At 48.2% G+C, this 14,210-nt stretch overlaps 1 protein-coding gene across 1 annotated transcript in view; it reads left to right on the plus strand.

The window, feature by feature from the left end:
* The window catches only part of LOC146808594 (tyrosinase-like), a 110,263-nt gene that overhangs the window by 75,401 nt on the left and 20,652 nt on the right, over positions 1-14,210 (plus strand). The window contains exon 3 of the mRNA XM_085620646.1: positions 4,830-4,971. Coding sequence (XP_085476772.1) covers positions 4,830-4,971 — 142 coding nt within the window. The remainder of the gene's footprint in view (positions 1-4,829; positions 4,972-14,210) is intronic.

Raw genomic sequence — 14,210 nt, forward strand, 5'->3', positions numbered from 1 at the left:
AAGGGAAACAAGCGGACAGTGAGAACAAGAAAACGTGCTACAGGTGTGGAAGTTGGTCCCACGAAGCCCACGACAGACGTTGCCCGGCATTCCGAGCCAAATGCCTGCACTGCGGTATCATGGGTCACTACGAGAAGGTGTGTCGGAAGAAACAACAGAAAGGAGTGGTGAAATATGTTGACCAAAGCGCAGAAGACCTGGAGGAAGCCACAGAGGAAGAAGTGGTCACCGTCTTATGTATATACGATCAGGTATTGAGCGTAGACGCCAAGAGATCAACCAAACCAGTCCTAGAGATGTCCATGGGCGGCATCACCATTTCAGTAGTGGCAGACACCGGATCCCCATTTACCATTATACAGAGAGCAGTGTGGGAAGAACAGTTCAAATCCAAGTTGGGCCCTGAACTGGAGAAACTAGACATACGACCGGTTACCTATAATGGGGATCGCATTCCCATGCTGGGCTTCCGACGTCTACTGTTCGAGTTCAGAGGCCGATCAGCGCGGTGCAAACTGTATGTGGCCGAGAAAGGACCCTCCGTCCTAGGATGGTTAGACCAAGGCGACCTAGGCATAAAACTCGACCCAGGAGGGAAGGAACAAATTCTACTCACAGAACAGGAGGAATGGCCGGACATGAACAGATGGAAGAAGAACTACCCTAAAGTGTTTGGGGGCAATGTAGGGAAAATGGAGAAATTTCAACATAAAATAGTGCTCAAGGACGGAGCCACACCAGTGGCACATAAAGTGAGGAATGTGCCCATTGCAGTAAGGGAAGCCGTCCAGACAGAACTCCAAGATCTGGAGAAGAAGGGCATCATAGAACCCATTACCTGCGCCGAATGGCTGGCGCCCTTGGTGGTCGTGATGAAACCCAACGGGAAGGTCAGGCTCTGTGTGGACCTGAGAGAACTCAACAAAAACATAGTGGTGGAGAAATTTCCCCTTCCCAAGATAGAGGAGATGTTGGCAAGAACCAGAGGAGTTCAGTGGTACTCCACCATTGACCTTACATCAGCTTACCACCAGGTAGCTCTACACCCGGACAGCAAAAGCCTGACATCGTTCATCACCCCGTTTGGGTGCTACAGATTTTGTCGCATGCCGTTCGGGCTAGCCTCGGCGGCAGCCGTCTTTCAGAAGATGATGCACCAATTGTTCAGAGACTGCAAAGACGTACAGTACTTCCAGGACGATATCCTAGTGATGGGGAGAGATAGGAGAGATCATGACCGGAAACTAGAAAAAGTACTACAAACACTGGAAGCCAAAGGCCTCACGGCAGAATGGTCGAAATGTCGGTTGGGACTGCAATCGGTAACCTATTTAGGCCATGAAATTGGGCGACAGGGGATCACACCCAAGACGGGGAACGTGAAAGCCATCGCGGAAGCACCGCCCCCCAAGAACAAGGAGGAAGTCAGATCGTTCCTCGGGATGGCGGAGTACTATAGCAAATTCGTGGTACATTTCGCATCCAAGACCTACAACATGAGGAGGCTGACAAGAGAGAGCACGGTGTTCCAGTGGACACCGGAAGCCCAAGCGGAATTTGAAGTCATCAAAAAGGGAATCCTAGAAGCCATACCGCTCAAGGGGTACGACCCACAAGGCGCCACCATACTCATCACCGACGCCAGCGACAAGGGGTTAGGCGCTGTACTCATGCAAGACCGAGGAAGAGGGGACATGGAGACAATAAGCTTCGCCTCCAGAGCACTGACGGATACGGAAGGCAAGTACAGCGTCATCGAGAAGGAGATGTTGGCGGTTGTGTGGGCCATGACGAGGTTCCGGCAGTTCCTATGGGGTACCCGATTCCTGCTCAAGACGGACCACAAGCCGTTAGTGAAGGTACTAACTTCGAGCGGGCACGCCAGCGCCACACCCCGGATATCGAAGATGTCCTTAAAACTGTTGGAATTCAGATATGATGTGGAGTACATCCCTGGAAACAAGAACCGAGTGGCGGACTACTTGAGTCGAGCGGCGGCCATGGAGCCGGGAGAAGAAGACCCAGCGGACAAAGGAGAGATGGTAGCTCTCATAGAGGACCAAGAGAAGATAATCAGCATACAAGAGTGGACGGAAGCCTATGAAGAAGACTCTGACCTTATGGAAGTAAAAGCGCACATCACACAAGGGTGGCCTGATAAGAAAAAGGTGAAAACCAACCTCAAACCATTTTATGAAGTGAAAGAAGAACTGACAGTAGGAGACAAGGGCATATTCATCTACCGGGGAGACAGAGTAATTCCCCCCACGAATCTTATCAACAAGCTGCTGGACTTATTACACGAAGGCCACCTTGGCATAGGGAAACTCAAAGCCAGATCGAAACAGAACTACTGGTGGCCAGGTATGGACGTAAGAGCAGAGAGGTATGTCAGAGAGTGTCCCCAATGTCAAGGGGCCGACAAAACATTGAGACCACTACGTCCAGCCCTTGGGAAATTCGACACTCCCTCAAACCCGTGGGAAGAGTTGTCAATAGACATTCTGGGACCGGTGCTGGATGACCAGAGCATACAGAAGTACGTGTGTGTCCTCATCGACCGTTATTCCAAATGGCCAGAAATAAAGGTGAGCGAATCCATGGACACGGAGAACATCCTGGAGTTTCTATCGGAAACATTCACCCGAGAAGGTATTCCCAAGTCCATCTTAAGTGACAATGGACCACAGTTCACGTCGGAAAGATGGAAACAATTCATGGGAAGAAATGGCATCTCCGTAAAGCACACGGCCATATACCATCCGGCAGGCAACGGTCTGGTGGAACGATTTAACAGAGTGGTGATGGGGGCCATACAAGCGGCCATCACCTGTAATAAAGTCTGGAAGAAAGCGTTGGAGAACATGGTATGGGCCTACAGAATAACGCCCACAAGCACGGGGTATAGCCCGTTCCAAATATTGAGAGGACGTGAACCCTTCACGCACGACAACAGAATCTGGAAGGAGAAGGTGGTGACCAGCGAATGGTCTCCGGCGGTAGTAAGAGCAAATCTGGAGAGAGCACAAGCCACCTACACCGACAACTACAACAAGAGGAGGAATGTGAAGGACACTCACTTAGAGAGAGGAGAATGGGTGAGAGTAAAGCTGGCGACCCTACAAAGAAAGGGAGACAGCAAGTACAGCAAGCCGATGCAGGTTAAGGAAGTTTATGATCGAGCGGCCCTGCTCAGTGATGGGAACGTGTGGTCGCAGGACCGCATGGCCCGGTGCAACAAGATATTGAGATGGGAACAGTGGGATCCGGAAGGTGAAGTCATGGAAGACGGGGAGGAAGAGAACAAGGAAGGCGGAAGTGAACTAATGGAAGAAGCAGGTGCAGGAGAGGAGCAAGAAGGTGTGTTAAGGGGTGAGGCCCCAGTGGCAGAGATGGACAGGCCGAGAGGCAATATGAACAGCGAAGGAGCGATGAGTGGAGGAACAGAAATCGAGGAAACGCAGAGCCAAGGGGCTCGAGGGAACATTGGTAAGGTGACCAGGAGTGGAAGACAAGTTGTAAGGCCTTCCAGGTTCCAAGACTTCGAACTAACCTGCGAACTGTAAGTGACTGATTTTTGGTTTGGTAAAAGGGGGAGATATGTAGCGGTCTAGTTGTTCACGTCACGTTGACGTGACGCAGGCGGCCCCGTTGGCGCCGGGGTGCGCGCGCAGATTAGCGCGCCGGGAGATGAGGAGAGAGTGCCGGCCGACGCTCCTCGGTACATGCTCATTAGAGTGCTAAATAAATATAGCGGTAACCCAACAACGTGCCTCGTGTGATTACTGAGCAACGTTACAAGGAGCAGTAACACAAGTGTTTCTGCCGACATTCAGGGCCAATCTGCAGCTTTTCCGGTTTAGGAAAAACATTGGCAGCTTTTTACTTTTACAGAGCATTGCGATTTAAAAATACGATGCAATCTGCTGAGAATCATAATTCCGTTTTCAGGATATCAGTGCTGGTCATTTGTGCCCCATAGCAGCTCCTAAACTCCGTGACGTCACGCCTCTCCCCAGGCCTGGAGGTACCCGATATCATGAGCGTCATTCATTAAGAACAACTCCCACAGGGCTGCGACCCCTGCAAAACATGAAGGTGGCACATGCTTGCTTTTCAGTTCGGAACGCCCTTGGGTGGGCACGTGAACCCTTTCTCGCGGGGGTTAGAGCCTGCATAAGTTAGATGGCAGCGGGGCCCCTGCAGGGGTCAGCGTGACGTGAGGTACGTCTTTTTGAACGGCCCTTCATACATAATTCACATGTTCTAGCCCAGCTCAGATCTATAATGTAAAATATACTTCGAATCAAATCGTTTGTTTTGAACTTTGCAAAGATTGACAAAGACAGACAGACAGCAGTGCTTGAGACGTCATCGCTAAGCTTTCTTCTTCTGTTGTCATTGTGCCACGTGGCACTTTGTTGTAGTGTCGGACTGTGTTTTCCTGTGGCTTTGATGTTGCAATGTTGCCATGTGATGTGCGCTGTTGTAGGGCTTTTCTTTTGCTCTGTTGCAATGTCATGCGTGCAGCCTGTCTACATGAACATGCACAACGTGTGTTTCACAATTCCCACCGCGTCTTCAGTAGTGACAGAGCAGTCAAAGGTGCCTGCACCTTTCCCTGCACTATTGACCCCCTGAGACCAGAGGCCAGGGAAGAGATATTTTTGGTTTGGCCTGAGAGGGCCAGTCCCCGCCAGGTTTCACCTTTTTCCACACTCAGCCTTGTTTGAAAGGGTCTCTCACCAGTGCAAGGAAGCGCTTGGAAGGCAGATTGGCGCCACGTTCATGTAGAGCCTATGCTGACGTGTATTTCATCTTCCCTTTAGGGTTTAAAGATGCAGTCGATGGGGTGACTTCCAGGGACACTAATCACAACCTAGTGCACATGTTCCTGGGCGGGTTCATGCCCGCCACCGCCTTGTCGGCCAATGACCCGGCCTTCTGGCTGCATCACTCCCAGATTGACAGGTGAGGCTCTCTGTGCTGCACGCACTCGTTGTCAAGGCTACAAGAGCAAGTGCTGGTCAAACCATTCACCTTAAATAAGAAAACGTAACATAACGTGTATTTGTAAAGCGCACGCTGCCCTAAGGGTATCTTGGCGCTGACTGACAGATGTTAATTGTTACACAATTCAATGGTACTCATTTTATTGACCTCATAAGGATGAAAGCTGAGTGGACCCGCAGAGATTTGAACCTATGACCATTAGGTCAAACACAGGCTCCTACAGTGGTCCACTGAGCTACCAGACCACAAAAGAGCCTGGCACGTGCCATCTGATACTATTGTTCCACTGTACTATCTCTTGCACTGGTGAATGATGGCTGATCTTAACATACCTGACAGTGATGGTAGCGCTATCGCTTGCACCTGCACAACATGTGTAACCCCACTATGGTGAGTGATGTCTGATCTTAACATACATTAGAGTGATGGTAGCACAATCACCTGCATCTACACAACATGTGTAACCCCACTATGGTGAGTGATGTCTGATCTTAACATACATTAGAGTGATGGTAGCACAATCACCTGCATCTACACAACATGTGTAACCCCACTATGGTGAGTGATGTCTGATCTTAACATACATTAGAGTGATGGTAGCACAATCACCTGCATCTACACAACAAGTGTGACTTCACTATGGTGAGTGATGTCTGAGCTTAATATAACTGACAGGGATTGTTAGACCCGGCCTCGTAGCATAAGCCATCCCTGTCCCCGCACCACATAACCTGACCCATGCACCTCACGCAGCCCCCGAGCCCACGGCCTAGCCGATCCTTCCCACCAGAACACACACACACCCGACCCGGACTTCACCGTCCGTGGCCTTCCTCCTTTCGGCCACACCGGGCCCGCGTGCCCACTTCATGCACCATGATGGCCGCCCGGCCCCAGCACGACCCTGGCCTAGAGGCGCCACTCCGGCTGGGGGACATCGCGCTCCCATTGGGATGAGAGAGGGAGGAGCAGTTTCCATCGCACCTCTGAGCTTCCCTGGGAAGGTGGGTTTCGATCGGCCCGCCGGCCTCCCCGAGGGCTGGCTCCACGCCTGCTGGATGTCTGGGACTCCTCCCGACCCGGCCCTGAAAGGATCAAAAGACAATGGCAGGAAACCCCGACAAGCGACCCCCAGGTGACAAGACCCCTGCCTGCACAGACTCCGGACATCAAAGAGGAGTCGTCCTATAACAAGGGGTGCTCTGGGACTGTCCGGCAGATTCGCCTTTGGAAACACCTGAGCCCTGCTGAGTGACTCGCGGCTCCCTGAAGATTGTAAGACCTCCGAACTTGTGCTTGAGCCCTGCTGAGTGACTCGCGGCTCCCTGAAGATCGTAAGACCTCCGAACTTGTGCTTGAGCCCTGCTGAGTGACTCGCGGCTCCCCGAAAGATCGTAAGACCTCCGACTTGTGCTGGAGCCCTGCTGAGTGACTCGCGGCTCCCACAGACTCTCTTGGTCCCTCCGGACCCCAACGACGACAAGCGTATCCCCCAGCTCGAGGATTGTGAGCTGTGCGCCGGGTACGCTCCTGCATTTGATCCATATCCCCAAAGACTGTCCCGCTACCTCCTACCCCCCTCCAAGACTCTGTGAGCCCGCGCTCCATTTGTATATATTTGCCTTGCTGATCATAAAGATCCTACAACTCCGATCTGATAAAGATTTGTTCTTAAGAACTCCCGGTGTGGTGTCTCTTTGTCGTGTGGTGCCGAGTGTACGATCCTAGATACGAGATTCCTCCCCTGAGGAGTCTCCCGCCAGTGCCCAGCTACGATACCTCGAGGGTTGGTCTCAGGACAGTCAGTGATGGTAGCACAATCACCTGCATCTACACAACAAGTGTGACTTCACTATGGTGAGTGATGTCTCATCTTAACATAACTGACAGTGATGGTAACACTATCACCTGCATATACACAACAGGTGTGACTTCACTATGGTAAGTGATGTCTGATCTTAACATACATTAGAGTTATGGTAGCACTAGCACCTGCATCTACACAACAGGTGTGACTTCACTATGGTGAGTGATGTCTGATCTTAACATACATTAGAGTTATGGTAGCACTAGCACCTGCATCTACACAACAGGTGTGACTTCACTATGGTGAGTGATGTCTGATCTTAACATACATTAGAGTTATGGTAGCACAATCACCTGCATCTACACAACAAGTGTGACTTCACTATGGTGAGTGATGTCTGAGCTTAATATAACTGACAGTGATGGTAGCACAATCACCTGCACCTACACAACAAGTGTGACTTCAATATGGTGAGTGATGTCTCATCTTAACATAACTGACAGTGATGGTAGCACAATCACCTGCATCTACACAACAAGTGTGACTTCACTATGGTGAGTGATGTCTCATCTTAACATAAGTGACAGTGATGGTAACACTATCACCTGCATATACACAGCAGGTGTGACTTCACTATGGTAAGTGATGTCTGATCTTAACATACATTAGAGTTATGGTAGCACTAGCACCTGCATCTACACAACAGGTGTGACTTCACTATGGTAAGTGATGTCTGATCTTAACATACATTAGAGTTATGGTAGCACTAGCACCTGCATCTACACAACAGGTGTGACTTCACTATGGTGAGTGATGTCTGATCTTAACATACATAAGAGTTATGGTAGCACAATCACCTGCATCTACACAACAAGTGTGACTTCACTATGGTGAGTGATGTCTGATCTTAACATACATTAGAGTGATGGTAGCACAATCCCCTGCATCTATACAACAAGTGTGACTTCACTATGGTGAGTGATGTCTCATCTTAACATAACTGACAGTGATGGTAACACTATCACCTGCATATACACAACAGGTGTGACTTCACTATGGTAAGTGATGTCTGATCTTAACATACATTAGAGTTATGGTAGCACTAGCACCTGCATCTACACAACAGGTGTGACTTCACTATGGTGAGTGATGTCTGATCTTAACATACATTAGAGTTATGGTAGCACCAGCACCTGCATCTACACAACAAGTGTGACTTCACTATGGTGAGTGATGTCTGATCTTAACATACATTAGAGTTATGGTAGCACAATCACCTGCATCTACACAACAAGTGTGACTTCACTATGGTGAGTGATGTCTGATCTTAACATACATTAGAGTGATGGTAGCACAATCACCTGCATCTATACAACAAGTGTGACTTCACTATGGTGAGTGATGTCTGATCTTAACATACATTAGAGTGATGGTAGCACAATCACCTGCATCTACACAACAAGTGTGACTTCACTATGGTGCGTGATGTCTGAGCTTAATATAACTGACAGTGATGGTAGCACAATCACCTGCATCTACACAACAAGTGTGACTTCACTATGGTGAGTGATGTCTGAGCTTAATATAACTGACAGTGATGGTAGCACAATCACCTGCATCTACACAACAAGTGTGACTTCACTATGGTGAGTGATGTCTCATCTTAACATAACTGACAGTGATGGTAACACTATCACCTGAATATACACAACAGGTGTGACGTCACTATGGTAAGTGATGTCTGATCTTAACATACATTAGAGTTATGGTAGCACTAGCACCTGCATCTACACAACAGGTGTGACTTCACTATGGTGAGTGATGTCTGATCTTAACGTACATTAGAGTTATGGTAGCACTAGCACCTGCATCTACACAACAAGTGTGACTTCACTATGGTGAGTGATGTCTGATCTTAACATACATTAGAGTTATGGTAGCACAATCACCTGCATCTACACAACAAGTGTGACTTCACTATGGTGAGTGATGTCTGATCTTAACATACATTAGAGTGATGGTAGCACAATCACCTGCATCTATACAACAAGTGTGACTTCACTATGGTGAGTGATGTCTGATCTTAACATAACTGACAGTGATGGTAGAACTATCGCCTGCATCTACACAACAAGTGTGACTTCACTATGGTGAGTGATGTCTGATCTTAACATAACTGATAGTGATGGTAGAACTATCGCCTGCATCTACACAACAAGTGTGACTTCACTATGGTGAGTAATGTCTGATCTTAACATACATTAGAGTGATAGTAGTACTATCACCTGCATCTACACAACAAGTGTGACTTCACTATGGTGAGTGATGTCTGATTTTAAGATCCCTGAGAGTGAATATGTCACTATTGTGCGCAAGTGCATGACATGTGACTCCAGCACAGGTAACTAGTATCCAATCACAATACACCTGAAAGTGATGGTAGCTCTATTGTTTTCACTTGGAGGAGGATGTGGCATAATGGCTAGGGCGGTCAATCTCAAATCTGGGTAACCGGGCTCGAGTCTCGGCAAGGACAGGCAACATCCTGTGATTCTGGGTAAATCACTTAATCTCCCCGTGGCTAACAAAAAAATGAACGTGTCCTAATGGAACCAACTGGTGCTCGTGTAAAGCGCTCTGATACCTGATACCTCGGGTCAAGTTTGCGCTATATAAAACTCCGTAAAAAAAACGTAAACAACAATTGTGACAGCAGGGCGTGACCATACTACAGTTGAGAGTGATTGCAGCACTATTGCTTACACCAGTACGACAAAATTGTCCCCAGCACAGGTGACTAGGAGCTGATTCTAACACACTTGAGAGAGACGGTAGAACTATTGTTTGTGATTCAACAAGTGTGACAGCAGCACCAGTGACTCTTACCTGATCATAACATATCAGAGGGTGACAATAGCACTATTGCTTGAACCTACAAGCATGACTCCAGCAGCAGTGACTCTTGTCTGATCTTAACATTCCTGAGAGTGGTTGTAGCACTATTGATTGTGCCTACACAAGTGTGACTTGAGCACTGGTGAGAACCTACACAAGTGTGACCCAAGCACCGATGACTCTCGCCTGATTATACCATCCCTGAAAGGGATGGTAGCACGACTGCTTCAACCTGCACAAGTGTGACTCCAGAACCAGTGGCCCTTGGCTGTTCATAACATACCTGATGGTGACATTAGCACTATTGAATGGGCCTACACTTGTGACCCAAGCCCTGGCGAGTCTTGGTTGACATAACATATCTGAGAGTGATGGTAGCACCATTTCTTGTGCCTACACAAGTGTGACCCCAGCACCAGTGAGTCTTGCCTGATCATAACATACCTGAGGATGAAGGTAGCACTATTGAATGACCCTACACGTGTGAACCAAGCACTGGTGAGTCTTGGTTGATCATAACATACCTGTAAGTGATGGTAGCATGATTGCTTCAACCTACACAAGTGTGGCACCGGCACCAGTGACCCTTGCCTGAGGGTGACGATAGCACTATTGCATGAACCTACATGTGTGACCCAAGAGCTGGTGACTCTTGTCTGATCTTAACATACCTGAGGGTGACGGTAGCACTATTGCATGAGCCTACACATGTGACCGCAGTACCAGTGACTCTGGCCTGATGATAACATACCTGAGGGTGATGGTAGCACTATCGATTGTGCCTACACAAGTGTGACGCCAGCACCAGCGAGTCTTGCCTGATCATAACATACCTGAGGATGATGGTAGCACTATTGAATGAACCTACACGTGTGAACCAAGCACTGGTGAGTCTTGGTTGATCATAACATACCTGTAAGTGATGGTAGCATGATTGCTTCAACCTACACAAGTGTGGCCCCGGCACCAGTGACCCTTGCCTGAGAGTGACGATAGCACTATTGCATGAGCCTACACATGTGACCGCAGTACCAGTGACTCTGGCCTGATGATAACATACCTGAGGGTGGTGGTAGCACTATTGCATGAACCTACATGTGTGACACAAGAACTGGTGACTCTTGTCTGATCTTAACATACCTGAGGGTGACGGTAACACTATTGCATGAGCCTACACATGTGACCGCAGTACCAGTGACTCTGGCCTGATGATAACATACCTGAGGGTGACGGTAGCACTATTGATTGTGCCTACACAAGTGTGACCCCAGCACCAGTGACTCTTATCTGATCATAACATACCTGAGGGTAACGGTAGCACTATTGCATGAGCCTACACATGTGACCGCAGTACCAGTGACTCTGGCCTGATGATAACATACCTGAGGGTGACGGTAGCACTATTGATTGTGCCTACACAAGTGTGACCCCAGCACCAGTGACTCTTATCTGATGATAACATACCTGAGGGTGACGGTAGCACTATTGCATGAGCCTACACATGTGACCGCAGTACCAGTGACTCTGGCCTGATGATAACATACCTGAGGGTGACAGTAGCACTATTGATTGTGCCTACACAAGTGTGACCCCAGCACCAGTGACTCTTATCTGATCATAACATACCTGAGGGTGACGGTAGCACCATTGCTTCAACCTACACATGTGTGGCCCCAGCACCAGTGATTCTTGCCTGATTATAACATACCTGAGAGTGAGGGTAGCACCATCACTTGTGCCTACACCAGTGTGACTCCAGCAGCGGTGACTCTGGCCTGATCATAACATACCTGAGGGTGACGGTAGCACTATTGCTTGAACCTACAAGCGTGACTCCAGCACTGGTGAGTCTTGCATACAAGTTGCAATGTGTTCATCGCATCATCACACTTTCTTCAATACATGGATGTCTTTTTTCCAAACTTAAAAAAATCTAAGCGTTAGACTACTGCTGATTTCTTAGAAAAGTGTAGTAGTGAGGGCATGGCAGAACATGTGGCAAGATGGCGACTGAATTTGTAGCTCTGGCCCGTCTGGTGTATAATTCCCAATAATCCGGCTACTCTGAGTGGACAACATGGAGCTGTGACCGATGGCTGGATTGGCAGCCAAAGAAAGGCCGTGCCCAAGCAGGAGACCAGAAGGCAGAGGAGGGTTCTCCATTCCATTCTGACAAGGCCAGTTGGTGGCCGGGAGCGGGCCAGGTTGCTGGGTGGGCTGCCAGGGTGCAGGAACAGCACTGCCCCAGACAAGAGTGGACAGAGAGTGGAACTAGAAAGGAATAGCAAGTCCAGGCTCCTGACCACTCCCGGGGACCGTCTATAACATACGCAGCAGGCAGGGTGGAGGCAAGCCAACCAACAGTGAGGGACTGTGACCCTCAGGCATAGCCCACACCAAGTCAGCTCAGCCTCATATCTTGAGGGCCCAAGGGGCACCCTCGCCCTCCTTCAGAGGAGAAATAAACATTCTAAAGAGGGAGGCATGGAATCCCAGCACTACTCCTCACATTCCCACTGGCCGCAGAGGACTTGAGTGGACATGGGTTTTTGGACCCAGGTGAGCTCGCGGAATACAATCAACACTGCTAGCTGTTACAGCCCAAGGGCACCCTTGTATGACAAAACTGTGAAGTGAAAGGGGTCTCCGAGACCCTGGGGCTTATTTACAAGCCCATTGCGCCGCCGGTGTGTCACGTTGTGTGACGCACTGGCGGCGCAACCTGCTGCTTGATATTTACAAGCACACGTAAAGCCACCCTGCGTGGCTTTAGGTGTGCTTGTAAATATTTCCCCTTTTTACGCAGCGCTTTGCATGTTAGGGGCGTGACAAGGGTGTTGCTGTGAGTGTTTCCCTGCAACACCCATGTCCACTGATGCATTTCCAGATTTACGAGCAATCGTAAACCTGGAAATGCATCAGAATGCTACTCCACACCAGGGGTGGCGTAGCGAGGTGCAACGAGGAGAAACGTTTTAATTTCTCCTTGTTTTTTTCCTCTTTCAATGCGTGCTGCATTCTACAGCACACATTGGAAGAGGAAAGCACCTCAATTGATTGTTTTTGTGCAGTAAGGTGCCCCTTCCTGCACAAAAACAATCTCCCCATGCCGCAGGCATCCTTGCACCATGGTGGAAGGGTGCTTGTGCTTGTGCATGGCAGCAGTTTGTGCGCCAGTGCAGGGAAAAGCACAGCGATGCAACATATTGGTGTAAATATGTTGCATTCCTGTGCTTTGAAACTAACGCAGCACAGCACAGAACAGCATAATAACTTGCAATACCACGCTGCTTTGCTTTCCCATAAATAGGTCCCTCTGTCTTGATCCCAAGGCTCCAACCAGGCATTGCAGACAAAGGGGCAGATATACAAACCTATTGCGACACTTTTGCACTGCCGCTGTGTCACCTTTTGTGATGCAGCAGTGGCGTAAACAATGCGCCACGTTGCAGCCCTTTTATAACGTGACGCATCTAGGAAGATGCATCACCTAGTGAAGCCCTGCGTCACATTATATCAACGTAAGGTATAATTAGGCTTTCCTGTTTTCAGTTTCTATTTTTGGTAAATTCTGGTGGGGTTTTTTCAGTGTTTTCAAGTGATTTCAATACCTTAAAAAACAGTTGTTATCAGTGGTTACACATTTTCGCGCCACTAAAAACAACAGAAAAAGGTTTTTTCCAGTGTTTATGGAACATTTTGCTTTTATTATTGGTTGCTTTCTGCACTGATAGAACATGGTATATAGACAGTGTACATATAGTGTATATGAGGTCCAAATAGATTTTTGCAAATTAAACTTATTGTAGTACACCATACAATACTTCATCAGTGAGTCTTTGGTCAAGTGTGCCTACTCTTTCCTTCCCATGTAAACTTCTGTGAAAAGGCCTTCTCAACATTGGCACTTGAGAAGGACAGCGCCAAAATGCTAGCACACAATTTCTTAACTCTGGCCAGTGACATAGCTTTCCATGCCAATACTGGTGCACTTGAAGATTGCCGTTCTTAGGGCAGGTTCTACAACATTTGCATTGAGCTGGGCGCTTATGCCCTGAGAGTTATTGAACCAAAGACCACAAAACTGAAAAAAGCAAAATGAAGAAGAAACAATATTTTAGTGGCATCCCTAAACAACAAAACTTAAGCAGAATAATGTTAACCCAGTCTTTCTTACTGCTAGCTTGTATAACAAAGTTACATTGTATTGACCCGTTCAGGAAGAAAAAAAAATGACTCTCACTCTCTTTTTCCTTTTAGTTTGCATTCAGTTTGTTGTTGTGGAGGTGTTTTTTCAGTATTTATATGTTTTCACTGGTGAGGGCTATTTCTCTTTCAGTGGGGTTTTATCAGTTATTATAGGTTTAAACCTAAAACCCCACAGCCTAGGTATAATGTATGCAGGGTGGGCGTTCCCACGCAGGAAAGCCACGTAGATGTCACTGCGTCACTTTTTGGGCGCCACTACGTCAATCCCCTATGCCTATTTAGAGCA

The sequence above is a fragment of the Triturus cristatus genome, chromosome 8 (assembly GCF_964204655.1).
Source record: "Triturus cristatus chromosome 8, aTriCri1.1, whole genome shotgun sequence".
NCBI lineage: Eukaryota > Metazoa > Chordata > Amphibia > Caudata > Salamandridae > Triturus > Triturus cristatus.